Source organism: Leuciscus leuciscus (assembly GCF_965113295.1).
Source record: "Leuciscus leuciscus genome assembly, chromosome: 17".
NCBI lineage: Eukaryota > Metazoa > Chordata > Actinopteri > Cypriniformes > Leuciscidae > Leuciscus > Leuciscus leuciscus.
The window spans coordinates 27545570-27569988 of record NC_138741.1 but is presented as its reverse complement, the minus strand read 5'-3'; the positions used below and the strand labels follow the sequence as shown (position 1 = coordinate 27569988).

Genomic DNA, 24419 nt, shown 5'->3' with positions numbered 1-24419 from the left:
AACTATAATCACTGGCTTGCGGAAGTGAGTCTAGTTCCAGCTGAAGAGTGACCTCTGACCCGACGCATGACGTAGGATGTAGGCGTTGCGTAAGCTTAGGTGAGAGTAAACGCATCTCGAAGTTCAAACAACAAACTCAAGATCCTCTGAGATTTTGATTTAAAAATTCTCGTTTTAAACTTCTAATTCGTGACCGGCGTCATGCGTCGGGTCAGAGGTCATTCTTCCGCTGGAACTACTCGCGTACGGCCATTACCGGAAGACAGTGATTATAGTTTATAAAGGGATAAATATGGATAATTGTCTTACAAATTTCGCTTCTGAAGGCCTTTATTAACCCCTGGAGCCGTATGGATTACTTTTATGATGGATGGACGTGCTTTTTTAGGCTACAAAAACTCAGGCTTTATTCACTCCCATTATAAAGCTTGGAAGAGCCAAGATATTTTTTTTAAATAACAAATAATATAATTGCTTGAGGGCGAGTAAATTATGGGATCATTTTCATTTTTGGGCGAACTAACCCTTTAAGCATTTACTTGTCATCTTTACTGTAATAATCTGATTGAATAACCTAATCTTCCATTATGATCACAAGAGCTGCAAAGAAAATCTACTTATTGTGATGACAAGCCTTGTATTTCTTTTCTTCTCAGCAGCAAAGCAACCCTGGTACATGCACACATACAGAGCTACAACATTCATTCGGGAAAACAGTGCAGTCCAATTTATAACCACTTCAGAGACCGTTTGTTCTACTATTGAACAGCTAGTGCAGAAAAGAGCAGCATTTTTCTTAGACAGCTGACAGCGCTCTATTCAGACATCTCACTAGAACATATTCACAACCTGACTTCCTCATTTCCCTCTTCCATTTCTTCTTTCTGCTGATTTCTCCTCTGCTAGCAGAATTCCCTTGGGGAATCCCATCGCAGTGCTGTAATAAGGCTCTTTTTTATAAAGTAGAGCGGGAGACTTGACATTTCTTCATTATAGGAGGTATACTTAAGAACTCGGCTTTTCCAACTCTGGGAAAACGAGTCGGCCGTTTAACGAGCCAGCGGCTGCAGATGTGATGACTGCAGTCTTTGTGCCGGAGCTGTGGGGAATATTACTACGACTCAAGTTTCTGACACCTGAACTTTCAGACTTGAGCTATCTCTTTGAAACTTTACCTGGTGGTTAATGTGTCACACACTTGCACTACTTGGAAGCACTATTTAACTTCTGTGATAGGGGACAACACAGCACAATAGCTAAAAATCCTTCAATGAAACACTACCTAGAATGATTTACTGATCTTCAAACAACTCCCAGAAGAAACTCAAACTGGAATTTTATGAACATCATGCTCTTTTTTAGATGTTTCAAGGGTCTACATGCATGTCATGTTAAAATTACAGGAAATCTCTACTTCATCCATCTGTGAACTAGGGCTGCACAATCAATCGAAATAAAACAAAAATCACGGCATTAAATGAGCAATTATCAAATCGCAAAAGTGGTTTAATTGAATAAATGTATGCGCTGTTTGTTTCAGAGTAAAGTACAGCACTGTTAAACAAAAAAGCTTGATGGTTTAATGTATGAAAATGAAAAAAATCAAGATAAATATTAGTATTGTCATTTTACAAAAGTAGAGTCATTTTTTTTTTCTTAAATACTAAAAAAGCATTTTAAATCACAAATCACATTTTTCATCAGAAATATCGCAATCGGTAGGGCTTTGAAGCGATTAATCATATCCAAAATAGAAGTTTGTGTTTACATAACATATGTGCGTGTACTGTGTATAATTATTTTGTATAAATAAATACACACACATGTATGTATATATTTAAGAAAAATGTGTTATTTATATCTAAAATATTTATATTCATATATATATATTGCAGTATATACATGCAAATATTTCTTTACATGCATGTGTATGTATTTCTTTATACAAAACAATTATACACAATACACACATATATATTATGTAAACACAAACTTTTATTTTGGATGCGATTAATTGTTTCACGGCCCTAAACTGGATTTGCAGCCATACTGTGATCATACAAACAAAATTACTTTATTGGCTGATGAGAACTTGTCTTTAAATGCAACAAGGTCAACTAGCATAGTATTAAAGGAATGTTCCAGGTTCAATTGTGTGTTTTAATTTAAATTGTTCCCTAGCTTCTTTGAAAAAAGGCACAATGTGATGCATTTCCCACTGAAACTCTGGGACAAGACGAATCAATTGTCAAAACTGGCCATTCCGTACCAGAATGGAGACAGACCGAATATACCGCCTAATTAGCTATTTGGCTATTGGTTAACATTATCCAATGATGTCAGTCTTAAAGGCATGTTTTGATTAAAGTTTATAAAGGCAAACTACTTTTCTTTGGAATAATCCGCACAGATGAATCAGCAACAATAAAACCAGAAACATGGTGACTTTAAGACATCAGACTTGCTATACTATACACCGAGAACTACTAAAAATGACCATAACACAAAACAAATAAACATTTCAGCGGTCTGTAGAGCCAATCTCACATCTGAGAACTACACCATTTCAGACCTAAAAACCAATGTCTCTCTGGCCCTTCCTCTTTGTACATAGTGTAGTTTACAACATCCCCGGAGGCACATTTTCCCTCCTCGGTTTCCTAACTGTGGGCCTAATTGATGTGCGAGGAAGAAAACGCACGCCTGCCAGATCAACCACATTCAGGAGTCCCAGCGAGGGGGTCCGGGAGCCAAATGCAAACTTTTATACGCTTATAATATCAGGCAGCCGAGAGATGCCAAACCATGGAATGGATGGAAAACTTTCCCAGCGTTTGGGGATTATGGATTGATTGCATGTATGTGTGCGTCTGTGCATATGTGATATGGGGTTTAAACAGTCATTTAAGTTGCTGCTCCATTAGAGGAACATTGCATCATCATGACTGATGTCAACTTCATGTGTTTCGGAGTAAACGTACATTAGTTTCACCAGTTACTCTTTTGGTTTTTTAATCTGCCTCTGATGACTCTCAAATGGGACCAATAAGATCATTTTGGGAAGCTGGAAAAACTTTCTCAGGAAACCCGAGATGACATCATTTATCACACATGCCCACACGCAAACACACAGATTCTAACAGCGTTCGACAAACAACTAAAGTTCTTCAAGTTGTGTAGAGCTTAGAAACAACACACTTATAAAAAACTAAGTACAAATATAAACTACAATATTACCATCGTTTTTTTAGACATGGGAGAATGTTAATATCATGGCTTTTGGACCAGAGTCATTTCTACCAGGTTTCTTGGAGTGCCGTGTAAATACCATGGTATATATATATATATATAGAGTTCAGATGCAAAAGCCTCTAAGTGCCATCTGAAATTTTTATTCTAGAATGATCATTTTTATCAAGCTTGTATATTTAAGTTCAGTAATTTCACTTAAATGACAATTCATAGGTAATTTTCATTGCCATTTAAGTGAAATTACTGAACTTAAATATAGGAGCTTGATAAAAATGATCATTCTAGAAGAAAATTTCAGATGGCACTTAGAGGCTTTTGCATCTGAACCCTTCATATATACACACACACTACCATTCAAATGTTGTTGTTGTTGTAGTTTTATTTTACTTTTATTCAACAAGGATGCATTAAATTGACCAAAAGTGACAGTAATAACATTTATAACGTTTTTATAATAAGCACAGCTGTTTTAAACATTGATAATAATAATAATAAATGTTTCTTGAGGAGCAAATAATCAATTTAGAAGAATTTTTGAAGGATCATGTGACACTGAAGACTGGAGTAATGATGCTGAAAATTCAGCTTTGCATCACAGGAATAAATTCAAATAGAAAACTGCTGTTTTAAATTGTACTAATATTTAACAATATTGCTGTTTTAACTGCATTTCTGATGAATAAAAAAATAAAAAAAAATATTTCCGAGCCTTGGTGAGCATAAGAGAGTAAAGAGGCTTAGAAAAACTCATACCGGCCCCAATCTTAAGCTGTTATATATAAAGAAAAATCATAGTATAATTCCCAGTACCTGGCAATACAATTTAACCATGGTAAAGTCAGTATTGGTTATGTAAGTATATGTATTGTAATTAAGTTTCATGGCATATAGCGAAGCACCATGCACCACTGCACCATGGTACTGAGACAGTACTGTACTTCGGGGACATGTCAAGACTTCTCTTACCCTCACAGATTTTGTCCAGTCTTTGCCGTTTGACCTTGTGTTTGTCAATCAAAGCCATGCCAGTTCTGTTCTCCTCGTCTGCTGTTCACTGAGCTTAGCAACAGGAAACTACAGCCCCCAGAATCCTCCAGTGGGCATTACGCCACCGTACACCTGCACAGAAAGACACAGTCAAGATGAAACCAGTGGACAACTGGCAAAATGACATGTCAGACACTAGAGGGAGCCATGATACTATTCAAATTAGAATCAGCTTCGAGCTTTCATTTGGCTGGAGAAACAACAAATGAATAACTTAAATATTAAAGCAATATTCTGCAAAGAATTTTGCATTCTGTGCAAGCTTTAAAGACAACATAAAGCTGCACTGATAAATCCTTTAACTTCAATAATGTGATAATTCACAAAATTCAACGTTGGACAACGATATTATATGGTACTAAAGCGTGCAGGAACACATTTTTTTTTTATGTATTAATTCTACCTTTCAAAATTTGACAATTTTTTTCTTTTTTTTTTAAAGAAGTCTCTTATGCTCACCAATGCTGGAATTATTTGATTAAAAATACTGTAAAAACTTAAAATACTGTGAAATGTTATAACAATTTAAAAGACATGTTTTGTATTTGAATATGTTGTAAAATGTCATTTATTTCTATGATGGCAAAGTTGAATTTTCATCATCATTATTACTCCAGTCTTCAGTGTCACATGATCCTTCAGAAATCATTCTAATATGATGATTTTCTGCTCAAGAAACATTTCTTATTATTATCAATGTTGAAAACAGTTGTGCTGCTTCATATTTATGGAAACCGTGGTTAATTTTTTTCAGGATTCTTTGAGGAATAGACTAAATTAAATCTGTTCATCATACAAAACATTTGTCTCTCTTCAGAAAACTAAATCACATGATTCATTTTAGATTTATTTTACAATCTCTTTATGAACCGTCAGAGTTTTGGGTGAACAGACTTTCAATGAAGGGACAGAAATCTCTCAGACTTCATTAAAAAAAAAAATCATTTGTGTTCCGAAGATGAACGAAACTCACACAGATTTGGACAGACAGGAGTAACTTTTTTTATTAAAAAAAAATTGTAAAAAAACTATAAAAATCGGGTAAAAATCGGGTCAATGTCATGTTTTATTTAATTATGACTAGACTCTAAAAACTAGGTGACTGGAGTCTGTAACTTCAGTTCAAACCAGTACAATTTTATGGTTTTGTTGGCCCTTTGGGGTTAAATTTTTTTTTTTTTAAATCAGAAAGTGTCAGCGCAGGGCTGCAAGTCTCACTCAATCAGAGCGGCAGCAGATTCAGAGCTGAGAAAGAGACACAAACAGACTTCCAGTCCCACGCAGAGACAAACTCACCGAGACGCATCTCGCTTCAGTGATTTAAGAACCGGTGCCCTCTCACTCAACCTGAAACTGATCAGAGCACGCGCCACATACACACATACACACACACACACACACACACACACAAACACACAGACACACAGACACACAGACACTCAGCCGTCCTACAAAAACATGACTCAATTTCAATCCTGCTGAAGGACAAATATCGACTCTCCAGACAGAAGAGGACCCCGAGAAAGATGTATGATGGATCTTTTCATAAAGGCTCTTTCATAACAGATCGTTTTCAATTAAAGAAAGGCTTCCTGCATTTCACAATCCTCATCCTTTTGTTGAGCGCTCCCTCCCGTTCCATCTTACCTCCATCTGTCTTTCAATGATCTCTGTAAATACACAAGCATGACTGTGGCATTCATTGCACTACCTTAGCCTTGGTTGTCTGTGATTTTTTTTTTCAAACAAACAGAAATCTAAACACACACACACACACAATCTGTTCTGTGGATCACATAGGTCAGCAAAGACTCAGTTTTTGCCAGCTGAATGGGTAATCTGAAAGATCTGAACTGGTAGGCAGCAACAATAGCGTGTGCATGAATACGCACACATTTCTTTGCCTTTGGTGTCACAGGAGGAGGTGAAAGGGAAACCATTGATGATAATGCGTTTCTTGAGCAGAAAATCGGCATATTAGAATGATTCCCGAAGGATCGTGTGACACTGAAGACTGGAGTAAAGGTGTTAATGGTTAATAAATAATTGTAAGTGCCATTTCATAATCACAAAAAGATAAATATTCCATATTCTGTTAAAAAACGCTCTGTTAATTAAGCAAGGTCATCGTGTCCCCAAGGCAACCGTCACTTCCTGTGACCAGTATTCAGGTCAGAGAGAAGGAGGACATAAACCTGCCATTGAAAGACTGTTTGCAGTACAATTCCACACAAAAGCAAACTCTGACAGGAGCCTATACATTTATGGTTAGCAACAGATGAGTATTGAGCAGAAAGACTATTATATGTCATTCTATTTAATTAATTAACAAACAAAAACTCATCTAAAGAGCTGCACAAGTGGTTACAGTTCGAGTTGTAAATCTTGATACGAGAAAACACCTATCAGCGACACAAAGACATCAGCTGTATCCACTTCAAAGTCCTGTGTTTCTAAAAGCACTCCTTCACACAAAGCATGAATTACATCTGCTCCATTCACAAACCTGCTGCTTTGATTCAGCTGCACCTGTGCGTGTGTGTGTGTGTGTGTGTGTGTGTGTGTGTGTGTGTGTGTGTGTGTGTTATGACAGCCGCATTACTCTCTAGTGATTGATGTTTGCGCATTTCGTCCCTCATGTTTATCCTGCACAATAGACACATTTACACTGACCTCACTTCATTTTAATATTCATTGAGCGTTATGCAAACCCGAGCTGTTATGGGAATGTACTAATTAAACGATGTTTTGATACTCCACTCTTTTAGTGTAAAACTCTCTCACTCACTTTTTCATTAGTGTGAATCACACAGAAAACTGCAATGCCAAGGTCATATTTCAAAAACAAAAAATAAAAGACTTTTTTTAGCCTATAAAATTGAAAAACTTTTTTAAGCAATAAAATTCCATTGCTTTGTGACATTTTTATAAAAAAAAAAAGCATAAACAAAAAAAAGAAAAAGGTGTATATCGCGATTAATCAATTTGACAGCATTTACAATGCCCGGCCAAATTTTTTTAAATTAATTAAATAATTAATTAATTTCGCTGTTTGGCTTTAAAAAGGCAAATGCTTAAGAGTCTATGATTGGATCATTATTGCAGTGATTATTATGTTTCTAGCATGTTATATGTTTGGCAACAGATCTTCTAACTCTGATTGATGGAGTTTGTAGCTTTTCATTTCTTAAACAACCATGTAGGAAGACACATCATGACCATATTCCAAGAGGACAATGTCAAGGTTCATTGGGCTCAAACTGTGAAAGAATGAAGAATCATTTTCACACATGAATCGGCTCCTCTGAGTCCAGACCTTAAATTCATTGAAAGTCTTTGGGATGTGCTGGAGGAGACTTTATAGAGTGCTGGACTCTTGCATTCTCAATACAAAGATCTTGACCAAAAATGTATGCACCTCTTAATGGAAACAACATTTATTTCCATCAACAGGTGCATCAATTTTACAATAGTAATTCTCTATATTTGTTGCACTGAATTTTTTTATGATGAATTTCAATACAATGCAATGAGGAAAATGTGCGCAATTCATATGAAAATAATGTAACAAAAACCAACTAGTCCTAAAAACATGCTTTAATTTCTTTCGGCAAAATATAATCAATTTTTCCCCTATTTGATTTTGAACTAAACATCCTCTCCAAAACGAGCACTGAATTTCAAACTTCCGTGCGACTGCTCTCAAGATGTTTCGTTCTTTAAAGGATCCGGACCACTTTGTTGAGGTGGCATTTTAAATATGCAGATCATTTCCTGCGTGCTTATTTGTGGCATTGAATAATTTCAAGCAATCACAAATAGTTTTTTTCCCAGAGACCTTTAGAAATGTCAGTGCTCATCAAAGCAGCAGGACTGTCTCACTTCCTGTAACGCACACAAAGAGAAAAGACAGGTTTTAAATCAACTTCAGTAAAGTGTCGAAACACACAAGAAGGTTATCTGAGGAGGAGGTGCTGGAAGTGTTTAGAAGAACAGCGAGAATGCTCCCAAATGTGTCACTGTTCAAGCGTGATAAAAGATAAACCACCATGTCTACCGTTTTAAACAAGGTTTTTCAGAGTCAGACCACACTTCAGAGTTTAGAAACCGTGTCATAAACGCTTGACCTCGCTCTCACACGGGTGAGAATCCATATCTCCCAACATATCGCTTTCTGCTTGAGTCATATATTACTCCCCGCCCGCCCCCTCTTGCTTTCTTCTTCCTCTCTTTATCTACTGTTTGAAAGCAAATATAAATTCAGACAAATTTTCAGTTTCTCCTTAGAAAAGACCCATGTCTCCTCTAGATTGTGCCAAAGTCTACCATCAAAAGTCAGAGATCTCTATATGAACTCAAACATTTCTCACTGAATTCTTCCAGTCTAACAACACTCATTTCCCTCAACTATATATTCTTGTCAGAAAAACAACAATAGGCTTTTTTTTTGTTGCCTTGTGCCTCTGGAGTTTCAGAAGAGATCTCAATGTCTCAAACTGTATTAGACATCCTAATATTCACTCAAAGATTTCTTATCCGTAGGAAAGAAGTTTTCATTATGGTCGTTATTTTTGCATTTATGTTTGTCGCCGGAGCTTTAAAAGAAACAAAAAAGAGCAACGTCAACAACATGTTCCTTTATATCTCTTATCTCCGGGACAGAAATCTCCTCATGCGATGTCTCGAACACTCGACCACACTCCCATGCATCTGTATCTCTTAACGCATCGCTTTCTTTCTTAGTCATATCTCTTTTGCTTTCTTCCTCTCGGTGTAGGACAGAAAACCTCCTCATATAGGTCACAAAACAAAAACCACAATACATTGCAACAAGCAAAAATAAGTGAACCGGCATTTGTAATATAACTTCACAAACAGTATGTGAAAACCTCTGCGATGGCTGTATTGATCTGTGATGGTCTCAGCTATAATAAGCCAAGCGTTTTCCCCCGACCCCTCTCAGTCGGAGCACAATAAAGGGGACCCTTGCCTCTCTGACCCCTTCATAACACACTGAACTCAATGACCCTGCTTTGACTCTCACTCCTGGAGTCCTGAACTCGTAACAACCTGCAGGAGAGGCTGATCACATCGCCTCCTACAACGCATCATGATTTCAGCTCAGAACTCAGTGATTAATACTGAAAAATCACCAGCAATTTCAGACACACAGGCCATTTTCCTCGTATCCGAACCCTGACTAAAGGGACACCCTGTGAGGGGTTAAGACGAGACACCCCAGCTGAAAAAAACTAATAAATATCACCATACTTATCCAGTTGATTACATTAATAATAGCAACAAAAATAAATTTGTATTACAAGTTTTCTGAAATGTTATGTTTAAATATGCAAATTAGGCATTGTCTAATTAAATATGCACTTATTTGCATACATTTCCAGAACAAAAATCTGAACATTGGATGAAGTTTAAAATTATTGTTTCATTTATTTGATATATTAGAGCCAAAGGTTTTTACAGATGGGATTTTGTATATCTCTATTTATCACTCTCATTAAGTTCAAAATAACTAAATTTTCGCCATTTTTTTTAGGAATAAAATGTATAAAATCAGGAAAATTGAACAAACCCTTTAAAAACCTTCATAATACAGATAGGAATAAAACTGTAAAGTATGGTGTATACAAGTGCTATACTGAAGTGGAGATTTCTGGCTCAATGTAGGAGGAAAAACTCATTTTGAGAAAACGGCCTTTAAAGATATATATATACTGTAATTGAAATCTACAGATGCAAATAGATAAAGTGCTCTAAAAGATACAGTTAAAAGTGTATTTTGGATGTTTTCTGTCCACTAGTCTGAAAAAACACACACAAAAAAAAAAAACACTTTATGGAAAGCCAAAAAGGCCAAAATCTCAAACTTGACAGATGCATGAAAAACCACTGTTTTTGCCTGTAGTGTCTCCCCTTAATATGTCCTTATCTGATAGAGATAGCCTGTGCCCCTCAAAGAAAAGATCCATAAAAACAATTTAGGGAAACTTAGTTGCACAATGTATCAGTGATCATCAGTATTAACATTTTTCAAATGGAAAAATATTGGACATATTGGAAACAGTATATTCTTGTACTGTAAGGGGTGATTCAAACGCAACACAGGGCAGTAGAATTAAAGTCACCATGAAATCAAAATTGACAATTCTTTTTTTTTTTGGGGGGGGGGGGGATATTGCAGTATTTTTTTATAAATTATTTATCTGTGCACATATGGACAAATACCGTTACTAGACACAATTAACCGGTAGAAATTTGTCAACCGGTAGAAATTTTGGACTATCGCCTCTATCACGGTTGCTGCAATCATTTCAATGCATTTTTAAGCATTAGGTTTCAAATTTGATTTTAAGCCATTGAAGTGCAATAAGCAGTGGAAAAATACACAAAGACGCACACATAAAGCCGCTGCTCATAGAGCAAGTGAGAACTGAACTGAGTTCTTTTTGCCGCCTATACTTGGGCTTGAACAGTTAAATTCACACACTTGTGCGTCAAAATGCCCATCTTTGCAATTATCCTCATAAACGCATTCAATAATGTCTTCAGTGAATGTAAACAGTTGAGAAAGAAAAAGCATATCTATGATGATGTGTTTACTGGCAAGAGGGCGGGACAACCTGTCACTCACATGTGATCCACCAATAGCAACCCACAACCATCCAATCAATTCCTGATGGACAAAATCAAGTCCCGTCCAACATTTTTTCTTGTTCGACAATCCATTCCATCCATATACTTCACAATAGGGAAGAAAAGACTATAGCAACTTCTGTTGCAAACTTTAAATGAATAACAAACCCCTCTTACGGAAGTGAAATGGCCAAAAATCTCAAAATTGATCAGTGCATGAAAAACCCCCAATGTTTTTGCCTATAGTTTCTAGCCTTAAAAGTTTAACTACTTTTAACTTGAGCGTCGAGTTTTTCGAACGGCGTATAATGCATGAGACGCTGCAAAAGACAAGAGATGTGAGTGCAAAGGTGGAATGCATCTGTCTAGTGCATGTTTAAAACCATAATGGAAATGCAATGCAGTTGTAAGTGCGTTCTGTGTCAGCAACACACAAGTCTGCATATATAATGTATGTAAATATAATGTACATATTACATTGAAATCTCAAAAACATCCAAAAGCAAAACTAAATTTAAGTAATAACGGCATTAAAAAGATGTTGACACACTGAAAATGAACACAACTAGTTGAAGAATGATCTCTTTTCTAATAAAGTTTAGAGCTTAAATTTCCAGTGTGCAGAAATGTATTCTTGATTTATTGCAAATCTGAAGACCAGGCATCAAAACACTGCAATGGAGATTTAGACAATGTACGCAATATCACAACAGTATGGATATATAGATCTGCCACCATACCATCTTTAGCAATATCCCTATGGTATGCATTATGTTCTAACCATGAAATATTTTTTCAAATACGTTTTTATTACATGAAATAGCTTCAATCATACAAACCAAAAAATATATTTTTGGGGGGGGCTATACCACAATGGAAATTGTAAAAAAAAAAAAGTTGTTTTTCTATAAAATTATGATTTTCTTTTCTATTTAATTGCACATTTCTTTTAGAAATTGATAGATTCTACTTTTAACTCATGAAAACCAAAAATAAGTAGATCCCTATCATTTAATACCTATCATTCCCAATCATTTAGCTAACTCATTCTCACTCTCATCACATGGAAGAGCTAACTCTGCACTCTTCCTATTGCCCTTACCGTAAAATATTGCTGTATTCATTTTCTGAACAGAAGAAATCAATTTGTTGTTTATACACAAATACAACTATACTACAATAAACACTACAAATAAATAAATAAACTGCAATCATAAAAAATCCCAATGGGGAAATACATTACTACAATTCCACTGTGGTACAGCGTTGCCATATGGCAACATACCTATTGTTCCATAGTGGTATAGCGCTGCAATCTGTAAATATTAATATTTTCAATTTTGAAAATATATTTTAAACTCAATAAAAAAATATTTTAAACTCAATAAAAAAAATATATTAAACTCAATAAAACTATGTTAGACAAAGTTGATTTGTGAATAAAAATATCTAATTTGTCTAAAAAAAATCCTCCTTGAGAAGAGATGTTTAGAAATGAGGTTAAGAGAGCGCAATTCCTGGAGCATTTCAACAGGTGATGAGGGTGACAGTTGGAAAGAGTGTTTTGGAGGGACATTCAAATGTCATGTGACTTAAAAACAGCACATCATTGGCTACATTAAGGCCTGCCCTTTTAATTCCCATAGTGCAATATATTGTATTTTTTTCTGAATAACAAGGAAATGAGTAGAAATTAATTGTTGCCATATGCTGTACCATAAAGGGATATTGACCAAAATGTCTATACATGTGTTCATCACGAACAGAATTATCATAATCAATGAACTAAAACCACCCGTATCAAATTTTACCTAATTTTATTTTGCGAGGGTAAATCTAACTCTGCAGGGGTAGATTTGAATTTAACACCAGGAATTACCCCCCTCGCCAAGCACATGGATGGTCTCATGTCTGTATGAGAGAAAACAGGAAGCAAAGCCTGTAGCATTTCCTCTACAACTGACTCTGGCAGGAGAAAGAGTGTGAGCTCATTTATGGCTGGGCAAAAAAAAAAAAAAACAGAAGAGGTTCCCGGACACTAGCAGCAACAACACAGAAAAAGGAACCAACTAAACCTTTACCTGCAATCATACATTATTCCGTTACTCTTTTCCACACCTCTTCATAAATTTGCTCTTTAATAGAAAAGAGGGGAATCGAATGAAATAAAGTGAATTAAATGAATCTTTTCTTTGAGACATTTTGAGCCTGAATCTCATCACGTTCTGATTGACAGCCAGACACGTCCCTGAGACTCTCACACGAGCGGCGAGTGAAATAAAAGGTTGAATCCTGCGGCTCTAGGCTGATGCCATGTTCCAATTTCATAGCAATTACCTTCCTATCAGGCACCGTCAGACATCCTCTCAGTCTTCCTAACTCCTACTGTTGAGAAATCACCGGAATGCTACACTAGCATATATGCAGAAGAGGCCATAATAGTGTGTGTTAAACAAGGTATTAAAAATTCATTAATATTCATCTTCTCTGCGTACCGCTCAAGTGAACGTCTGTGTTTGAGATTCAAGCTACACTCAAACAAACACATTTCACTTCTGTGCACCGCTCATGGAAGAATGTCAACATTCCCAGGCTCAACACAACTGTAAAGCTTCATTGCCTCTGGGAATGAACGCATGCTCACATCATGTAAAAGACTAAAACGAAAGGCAGGAAAACACACAGCTCAGCATCAAGCAATGCATTACGTCTAAGGCAATGAATGCAGCTCATATGAAAAATATGAATAAAACATGATTCACTTACGGTATGGTCTACCTGAAATGTGTAAAATACACTACCATTCACAATTTTTCGTTTTTAAAAATAAATTATGCATTACACTGATCAAAAGTGACAGTAAAGACTTTTAAATTGTTACAAAAAAGTACATTTCAAATATATTTTGTTATTTTGAAGTTTGAACTTTCTATTAATCAAAGAATCCTAAAAAAAAAAAAATGTATCGCAATTTCTAAAAATTATACATTGTTTTTAACAATGACAATAATCAGAAATGTTTCTTGAGTATCAAATCAGCATATTAATGATTTCTGAAGGATCATGTGACACTGAAGACAAAATTCCAAATTCAGCTTTGGAATAAATTGTATTAAAAAGGATATTCAAATAGAAAACAGTTATTTGAATTTTTTTAATAATATTTCACAATATTACTGTTTTTACTGAAATTTTTGATGAGTAGAGACTTTAAATATTTAAAACTTTTACTAACCACAGTATTTTGGTAATAAATTAATTCAAAGCGAACAAAAAGTATTGTATGAATTTGTATGTGCTGAATTTACCATTACATCACATGCTTTTTTCTTAAAAGGTCATGTATGACTCATATCTTCAAACAGATTCATAACATGAAACAGGCCTAATTGTTGTATGACACCTACAATAATTGTGAAATATTTGGAGTGACATAAAAGTCTACTGTTGTCAAACATATCCATCGCATAACTGTTTTTCATAAGGGGTGTTTCAATGAATTTACACAATTATTTGAAGCCTCTAACGGTCAAAGTTTAATGATGTTTACTAATCACGTATATTTTATTACCTTATATATTAATACCATATGGACATTTATTTGACACACTCATCTCAGACTGATGACTGATAACAGAAAACTTCAGGTTGTAACACTGAAACATGCATTTACACGACCTGAGCAGAATAAATAGGCATTTTCTACTTTTTACAAGTGGGAATTCACAAGCCATATTCCTGTGCATAGTTAGGACAGCAAAATAAATAGACTTATCAAGGAAAGAGAAAATAATTTCCAAAGTTTCCATATCTTTTGTTGTTGATGTCAGAGGTTAGGCATCCAATCTAACTCTATAGTATTTTGTGGCGAATTCATCAGCTAGTCAAATTAGATGGCACGACATGCAACCAAGTTTGATTTTAAGGACATTTCTGCACAATAAACACTTTTGATCCACTTGATATCCAATATAAAACCACTTGAGAAGCACTGATCCGAAGTACAAATGAACTGAAGAACAGGATGCCATAAATATTAAAGAAGCCCTTTGCATTTTCCTGTCTGACTCTAATAAATGTCTTCCTGCTTCATATGCTGCCATGTACACTATGATTCAGTGTGTGATGTGTGAGCGCTCCGGGGCGAGAGACGGAGAGAGACAGAGAGAGAGAGGGAGAATTCTCAGCTGGGAATGTAATGGACGTGTCAGAAATCAAGGTCTCTAGTCATCAAACCGAAACATGTAACCTACTGAGAATACACGAGTAACACTATGGATTATTTACACTTACATTGCATCGAATTAACCAGCAAGGATTAAGCTTGGAAAAGTCTTTCGGGCCCCGAAGTCTTCTTGAAAGGGCCCTTGACAAAGCCCTTAGAAACAGCAGATGTCCTGGTAGTGAACATCTGTACACACCCCCTCTCCTCCAACACAGACAAAGGGGCATCTCCCTAAACACACACACACACTACCTACACTTCTTAAGATCTTGTTTTAATTCTGTGATATTAAAAATGGGATAATCAAAAAACACCACAAATGTATATGCAATAAGTTGAGTGACAAGACTAAACTTTTAAACTACATCAAAATAGTGGCTGACTTTGCCAAAACCATATTTAGGGGAACCTTATCACACAGTTACCAACTGAATACATAAATATTACCTTCAATGTTGTCTCCAGGTGTATATTTCCTCATATAGTGCCCTTGAAAGACATTCAACATTAAGAAAATATGCTAAGATAGCACGTATCAACAGTTTTAATAAAGCTATTTTATACATGGTCAACATTGTTTTCACTTGATCTGACGAATACAATGCAACCAAATCCCGAAGAAACAGCTGATACAATGTAGCCAGAGATCAAAAACCGAAATATAACCAACCAAAGACGTTCCATTTGCAACTATTCCGGTCGCTGAGTGGCTCAAGATGTCCTCGGATATTAGAAACACAGAGAGAAAAGCCCACCCATCCCCTCCATGTCGCAGGCGAATAAACACACACATGGACGGACACACCGCGCAACACCAGCCGCGGCTCCTTAAACCAACAACCGGCGAGTGCATCTTATATCTTACCTGGATAAACGCCTATATGTGTGTGTGTGTATGTGTGTGTGTGTGTGTGTGTGTGTGTGTGTATATGAAGATATCGTGTTCATATATCCAATAAGAATCAATCCGCTGCTCAAATGCACGTAAGCGTTCATGATTAATGACTCACCTTTAAAATGCTACAAAACTTAATCCAGCGTGTCCCAAAACTGAATATCTGATAATGATGTTTGGCTTTAGGTGATTGAAATAACTTACAGATGTGGCTCAGTTTGGCTAAGAGCGACAGAAGGTGGTTTACTGGGTTTAAAAAAAAAAAAGAGGAGGTGATTCGGAGACTATGGTGCACTACGTTTCATCTTTTCCCCAGTTGCAAGGATTGAGATGTCTCTGTTTTCCTTTTCTTTTTTTTTCTCGATCTTTTTTTGAAAGAGGCGGGGCATTGGAGTGAGCCGACCAATAGCGTGGCGGTTGGCGCGAGGGCCACGCCCACATCGAGTGCGTTTGCACTGGTCAGTTTGACCACAGAAGGCCTCAGAGTCAGACCACTAGCATTGATTGCTATCTCGGCAGTCAAAATTCTCTCGTTTTGACCCTTGGTATTGATTTTCAGATTTTTGTTACTTGTATGACAGCAATGTGTGTCATGCTTTTCTGTCAAATAGGCCTAACGTTGCCTGAATTTATTTTGAATTCAATTTGAAAAATTGGGTTGTTTCCTGTAAAATGACTTTAAATCAACCTTATTTAACAAAATCATGTGATGATATGTGAAAGTAGAGTATAATATTGTATTATAATATGTATTTTTAGTACATATCTGAGCAATATTTTGAGTGAAAATTTACATGAATTTGTTAGTCTTCATTTGTTAGTCAGCACTCAAGCTGATTAGTGACTGAGAAATAGTGCAAAATATGAAATATTTGCATTTTGTTTAAACTTTTTTGTTTTACATTTTTAAAAATGTTAATATGCATCTCATAACTGACAGTGATGTCATCAAGAGGTAAGTCAGTGGTTCTTCCCATCACTCAGTTGGAGGTATGAATATGTCAAAATCAGAGTAGTTTATTTTACAAGACAGCGACCTTGACATCATTTTTAGTAGCCGATAAACACAAACACTTTCACAAATTGACAATAAATTCTGACAATAAATCAGATGTGTGTTTCTACTCTAGTCTAGTGCACATGTAAATATTGTAATTAAAAAATATAGGGACAAAAAAATGCGGCATGAAAATACAGTGACATCAAAAAAAAAAAAAATATATATATATATGCAAAGCTGGATAATAATGCATTGTTGCATATGTTTTATCCACAGACTCTCTCTATTCTCTAAAAACTCATCATGAATTTCCCCCAAATTCAGCACTTTTACATTCTGCCTCTCTGAGCTCAAAATGCTATTCAGAATAATTTTACTCTCAAGGTTTGTCTTTGACCCTTTGCTTTACAGTACCTGCATGTATACATACTGATTTGCCCGTCAAGAACTATGACACTTTCACAAAAACGTAGCAAATTAATTCACAACAATTGCGCTCATGTCTGCTGGGAACGATGCGGGTTTGATATGGTTTGTTTTTTGCTCAACAGCCATAAATCAAGTTAGCAGTTTCTTTGATTAATTACCGTAAAATGGAGACTTTCCTTAAAGGAATAGTTAATCCAAAAATGACAATTATCCCATAATTTATATGACTACATAGCTACATTATAGTTTATAAAATTATAAATATTTATTTATTTATTTATTTATTTAAAATAAAAAATCTTACAAAAACACATTGCTTTGCTTCAGAAGGCCTTTATTAATACCATGGAGCCGAATGGATTATTTTTATGATGGATGGATGCACTTTTTTGGGCTTCAAAATCTCAGGCTCTATTCACTCCTATTATAAAGCTTGAAAGAGTAGGATATTTTTTTGATATAACTCAGATTGTGTTCGGCTGAAAGAAGAAAGTATACACCTAGGACAGCTTGAGGGTGATTCAATTACGGGATAATTAAAATAATCATTTGTTTGGGTGAACTAACCCTTTAAAGTGGATACATGAATGTAGTTTATTAAATGCTTCAAAATAACTCAGTATGCTTTAGTTACATTACAAACTTGTCTATAGAGATTCATACTTAAAAATAAATGCTTTTTTTTTTTTGGCATCTGTGGTCCAATGAAGGACCTTTAACATTCATGGAACCTTTCCAACACACAAAATGTTCTTTATAGTAAGAAGAAAAAAAAGGATGTTTATTTTAGATATTTATTTCCAATCTTTTTTATTGGCATTTTGTCAGGACAACATAACTTATTGCGGTAACACTTTAGTTTAGGGTCCAATTCTCACTATTAACTAATAGCATGTATATTATTATGATATTGTCTGTTTATTTATAAAACACATATTCTACATCCCTTAATCCTACTCCAAACCTAAACTTAACAAATACCTTACTAACTATTAATTAGCAGTAATTAGGAGTTTATTGAGGCAAAAGTCATAGTTAATAGCTAGTTAATAGTGAGAATTGGACCCTAATCTAAAATGTTACACTTATTGCTTAAACTAAAATGATCAATGAACAAAAAATGTGAGAGATGACAGAGAAACAAGTGCGCAACCATCTTTAAATTTCCATTTTTTGCTGTAGCTCTGTATATTTCTATGGCATCGCTCTCGAAGAATAATTAGCTGGTGAAGTTTAATTACGTATTGTAGAGTAACCGAAAGTTATCATGAACATTGTAATGTTTTAAGCGGATGTCATGACATATGCCAGCACACCGGGAAGATTCATTCATAAATCTGTAAGATTTTACCTTCATGCAGTGGAAATACAAACTGAAAAGGGGCGGGGCTACATAAGGCCTATAAACATAAAGCCCAAAACCCTCACAAGCCTAAAATGAAGCCACATCATCACATGTGAAATGTGCTAAAAATTATTTTTTTCCATTTGTTTCAGTGGCACAATAACATTTTCCAGAGGCTGAGTCCACTGCTGTTTTCATTCCTCATTTCACTATAGTGATGACTCAGTGATTGTAAAATGCGAGACACACTTGAGTGAACCGGTGCAGCACAGAGTACTGACTTTTATCATAGAACACTGAGTTTTTCTGTTTGTTATAACATCCTCCTCTCAGACCTGATCTATTCACAATGATGCACTGGACGCCTCTATGGATGTGAGCAATCTTTTAACAATGACTTATTCTAATGCAGCAGCCCTCTCCACCTCATTTGAATGAATATTTCATCACTAAGAAGGTTTATTCTGGTGTGTGCCGGGTCTCCTGCAGCCATTTCTCAAGGTTAGACAGAGTTATCACATGGCCGAGCTGAAAAACAAGGATGTGCGGCTGAGAGGCGACAGTGAGTGATATCTCACAATAACAGTGTCAAGGAAAAGATGCTGTCGACTAGGAGAAAACATAACCGGATTATGCCATATGAATAATAATGAATGGAAATCAAAAGTACACTCTCAGAAAAAAAATGCAACAAAAGCTGTCAGAGATGGTACCTTTTAAAAAGGTTCAATATGTACACTGTAAAAAAAAAATCATGATTTATCACGACTTTTTATCTTTTGTAATTCAGCTTACATCAGAATTACATCATATATTGAGTTTCTATTTATTAAACCAATCTCCTTCATTGCATTAACTTTATTTATTTCAATGAACTCAACATTTTAAAGCACCCAACCTGGGAACTTAAAGTCCCCCTGTGGTGAAAATCAAGGTTTTAATATTGTTTATATGTCTATGTTGTGTTTTTAATATGCTTTAAGACAAATCATGTGTAAATTCACAAGTCAACACCATTGCTGAGTATTGTCTCAAAAAACGTGCTTTGAAATCGTCAGTGTTTCTGACGTCACAAACTACCTTGTAACCAATCACGTCAACGTGTGATCGTCAACAAGTAGATCTCCGAGATGGAACGTGAGTGGGGGCGGGGCTAATTTGCATATTCATAAAACCGCGAGTACTAAATGAGGCAAAGGTGTAGCGTTACATTCAAGCTATTTTAAGGCATGAACATTTTTTTTTTGCAAGAAAAAAATCGCTTAAATATGTAATTTTGGTGATCAAAGATGAGTTTTAAGGGATAAAATGATTGACTACAGGGGGACTTTAATTTTTAAGTTAAACCAACGATATTTTTTTTTTACAGTGTACCATTTAGGAACCAATATGTACCTTTGAGTTATGCACTATAGGTACAAAGGTGTAGCCTACATTTTTAAAAGGGTACCACCCCAGTGATAGTCCGTTTTTTTCTGATAGTGTACAGAAGATCACACGCGTATTGTAACGTAACAGCGGACTGAATTAATTTCTGCATTACATAGAAGCATTTGTTTACACTTGTCTGGGGAAAAAAGGCTAATTAGAGTGTTAAGATGCACTAATTATTTCATCAGAGAGAACGGTATGGGCCACGTTATTTGTCTTGACCTATCGTGTAAAACATGCCAGACTGTTTCATTAATTCATTACCTGGCAAAATTAATTATAATGAGGCCAGTGAAATGAAGTGATTAGATTGGAATGCCCTTAAGTTAAGGCTCTTATTCAGAAATGATTTATGCTGATTAATCTACTCTATTAACTCATAATGCATTCTAATATACCTTGACATCTGACTATCCTTTCATACATCTTTGACGTTAAAACATTAGTTCCCATGGTAACCTAAAAGGTTTGTTTAAGTGGAAATGTAACCATATTGAAAACTTTAATGTTTCCTATTTTTAAACTCAACTCAGGTGGTTTTTGGCGTGTACGGACCTTTAAAGTGGCAGTGCAATAAAAGATGAATCTCAATGAGATGCAGTTCTTTGATCTCAACCGGGTTATTCTGCATTCAATTCAGCAAATCTGCTTGTGTCCAGCAATCTATTTTTCAATATGTCTTTCAACTGAGAATTGCAATGAGCTTTCAATAAATAGCAACACAGAGACAAATAATATCAAGATCAGTGTTTAGCATTTGGAAAACCAAGGCTATCAGTTTGCCCAGAACCAGAGTAAGTCAGATAATATTAACAGAACAGACAATGTTAAGAGAATTCTCTGTGCCATCATCACCATGGCAACATGTCTTATCTTTCATGAATAGGTTATGAAAGAAATGTAATGTGTAAAACGTCATTACCATCAAAGAAATAAATACTTAATTACTAGATGTCATTTTCTTGGATTGCATTTCAGAATAGGGGTTAAAAACGAGAGCAATTTCCCCTCAATATCTCTCCCAGTGTTTCTGCTATCTGGACACATAGGAAATCTGGAAAGCCCAGAGGATCCTCCTCGTTGCTCTTTTCCAGGTGCGCACATATAGCAACACAGCTGCCGTTTCAAATGCAAGATGGCAATCTTCTCTTTGAAGCTGAGATAATGTAACGCCGCTCACTGTTTAATCTCTTTCAAAGGCAGGATACTAATCTTTAGCCCAAACGTCACTGAGTTTTTTACACTTACATCCCCACAAATCCCTCTGTTTCTCACTTTGAACCACATCAGGTGAGTAATATGCCACATTAAACGGCCGTTTAATTTCAAATATTCCCATGAGAGGGAAAAATCACATAGGAGATCTCTTTAGCATTTCTGTTATTTCTCTTAATAAGCGAAAAGAGACATCAGTAATCTAACATAACAGCTATTTTTATTAGACGTTTTTCATTCTTATAGGCTAAGACAAGGTTAAAGTCAGCATAAAATGGAAGTTGTGATAGTCTTTTCTTCCCTATTGTGACATATGAGTGAAACGGCTTCTCAAACAGGAAAATATGTAGGGCGGGACTTGATTTTGTCCATGGGGATTTAATTGGAGGGTTGGATGGTTTGCTATTGGTGGATCTCATGTGAGTGACAGGTTGCCCCGCCCTCGCGCCAGTAAACACATCATCAGAGAAGAGAAGATATAGCATTGAAAGAGGGAGGGGAGTTATTTTGATCAAAGATTACGACTTGAATTTATAATACTATAATAAATCCTGCAATATTGTATAAAAAAAATAATAATTCTGTTTTATAAGACTGGGCTGAAAATGTTTATTTTTTCTTATTATACGGTATGCTGCATTCAACACTGATTCTCTTCTTTACAGAATGAAACATGTCAAAAATTTTAACACTGCAAATATAAAGTTGAGTGATGCCAGTTGAGTGGCACAGACAGACAAAAAAAGAGACTGACCTCAGCTGGTAAAATCAGAGAATGACACTTGCTAGGAAATTCCAAGTGGTGCTACTCACTGCAGAGACAAAGACGTCCAGCTCCACCCCTGTGGATCTAATGGGTGGAGGGAAAGAGTTATGGGTAGGGTTGGGGTGTGGTTGGACCTTCTAGCTCCACCCCTTACACCCAAATTACATCTAGAGAGGGGGAGCTGGACTTCCATGGCTCTGCAGTGAATTCCCCCAGAGCATCATGTTTAGTGTCATAAACTGTCAGATCTTCTCTGATTGTCTTATTTAGTGAGTAAAGGAGTGGTTGTTGGCTGCTAGTACACTTAGTGGAGTGTACTGGTTAGAGTCGTCCCTTCCAAACCACATGAAACTCTCCCCGGCCTGAGCCGCAGCGTTCATCTGAGACCTCGCTGAGTGATCTCTGGGGAAGCGCCTTCTGATTGGGTCCTTTCTGCCCTCTGTTTCCTGTTTGGGCAGGAAGTCGGACCGATAAGCTGAGTTCTCCCACTGCGCTGCACTAACCGGACTCAAGGTGTCGTAATGATGGCACAGGCAGTAATGAGTGTTATGCTGCCGATGCTCTTCAGGACATTTCTTACGGCCTAAACCCTTCACACATAAACACATGCAAAGTGAAATGAGTATAAAGACATGAAATATAACGGATAGAATCACTGTTTATTGTAATGATGAACTCACCCGATCATACACATGTATGGTGTTCTGCAGTGCTGAGCGGTTATCATGCGCTGACAACGGATATTCTCTACCCATTGTTTTCTGCAACAGAAAGACTGGATTGATACGCATGATGCAAATTGTAGTCGGTTATTGATTCCAAATTACATAACAAAAATAATCCATTACATTACACATTTAAGGTGATATAATCTGACTACTTTTTAGATTACTTTTGACCTAACTCATTTATCACATTGATTTGAGTATAGGATAATATACAATATTATAATTGATACTTATCAACATACTTATTAACATAAAATCTAATGACTTGCTTCAAGTATATTAGGTCAAAGATGTTCAGCTGACAAAAATGCTTTGCATGAAGGCCTAAATATAAAAATGATGTGAATTTGTACATTTTGATGTGTTTGAAGGACAAGAGCCTTCCAAAGACAGTAATACATGGTTAAATGGCTCACTGAGTGATAATTCAAATAATAGGCTAATTCATGTATTTGGCAGGAAGAGCGGATTACATATGTTGCAATTTTGAGAAAACACTTGTTACGTAAAAGTGAAACTATTTGTGTAAATCCAGAGATCAAATGCTGTGGGTCTTAGTTTTAAGTGGCTGATCTGATTTGATTCCAAAAACCTGAAAGATTTTGGGCTTTTTTAAAAGTACTACCCTAACTAGTAGGAAGAATAAATTAATTATGAATAATTTACTGCCATTGTGAGAATACAATGTAATAATCATGTAATAAAATTACGAGTACGTTAAAATGTAATAAAATCTAATTACAAGTACAACTACTTCATTTTTGGAATCTGATTAGCCTTCATAATCCAGATGACACGGCACTGAGTACAGTACAGTACAGTACAGTACAAATCCATTCCCTCCAGAATTTGCTATCTGCAAGTAAGTTTGTTGAAGGTCATTGTAGTGTAAATCATCACTCTACTTTAATAGCAATGACTAACCTTTTCAGGATTGATGAATAATTTGGGATATCGATCCTGTGTTTGAGATTGAGTCAAGGGTTGAGGAACTCCATGTATCAACATTGAACCTGTGCTCGTACTCAGATCACGTGACTGTTCACATCCAGTCTGAGACAAACCAGCGTGATGAACGAACTGGAAAACAGCAAAACCGACAGATGAATAACGAAAGAAAGAAAGAAAGAAAGAAAGAAAGAAAGAAAGAAAGAAAGAAAGAAATATGCGAGACCGATATGTAAAAAATAAGCTCAAACACATTTGTAGTAACTTAAAGAGGCAAAGTGTGGTTATCCTACCCAGTTTCCACTCTGGTTCTTATTAAAATATCTCTTGCCTCCTTTATTCATTGTCACTGCATGAATTTAAAATAAACCCTCAACTAAAAGTTACATATTCCCAAACGCCACTGACTGGCGAACTCAGGTGAGAGCGCAGTGATTTTGAAACCATGGCAACAGAACACACACGCTATTCATCATCAAAATCACAA

General features: G+C 35.9%; 2 protein-coding genes across 12 annotated transcripts in view; both read right to left on the bottom strand.

Annotated features, from left to right (window-relative positions):
- ctbp2a (C-terminal binding protein 2a) overlaps nt 1-16400 on the bottom strand; it is a 48587-nt gene extending 32187 nt beyond the window's left edge. For 5 of the 11 annotated variants that reach the window (XM_082142760.1, XM_082142770.1, XM_082142761.1 and 2 more), the window contains exons 1-2: nt 16186-16400; nt 4219-4371 (exon numbers count right to left, since the gene is read on the bottom strand). In XM_082142760.1, the coding sequence (XP_081998886.1) occupies nt 4219-4276 (58 nt within the window). In that variant the 5' untranslated portion in view covers nt 4277-4371; nt 16186-16400. Of the gene's footprint in view, nt 1-4218; nt 4372-15243; nt 15597-15622; nt 15814-15845; nt 16066-16185 lie in introns of those variants that run through there. The other 6 variants (XM_082142766.1, XM_082142762.1, XM_082142769.1 and 3 more) reach the window with 6 other exon arrangements.
- A 5288-nt stretch (nt 16401-21688) lies between these two features.
- On the bottom strand, nt 21689-24363 carry tex36 (testis expressed 36). The gene is made up of 4 exons (XM_082142242.1): nt 24226-24363; nt 23909-24064; nt 22937-23017; nt 21689-22846 (listed from the first exon to the last, which is right to left on the bottom strand). The coding sequence occupies exons 1-4, from the start codon at nt 24274-24276 to the stop codon at nt 22523-22525; spliced, it is 612 nt and encodes a 203-aa protein (XP_081998368.1). The 5' UTR covers nt 24277-24363; the 3' UTR covers nt 21689-22522.
- Nucleotides 24364-24419: the final 56 nt, after the last annotated feature.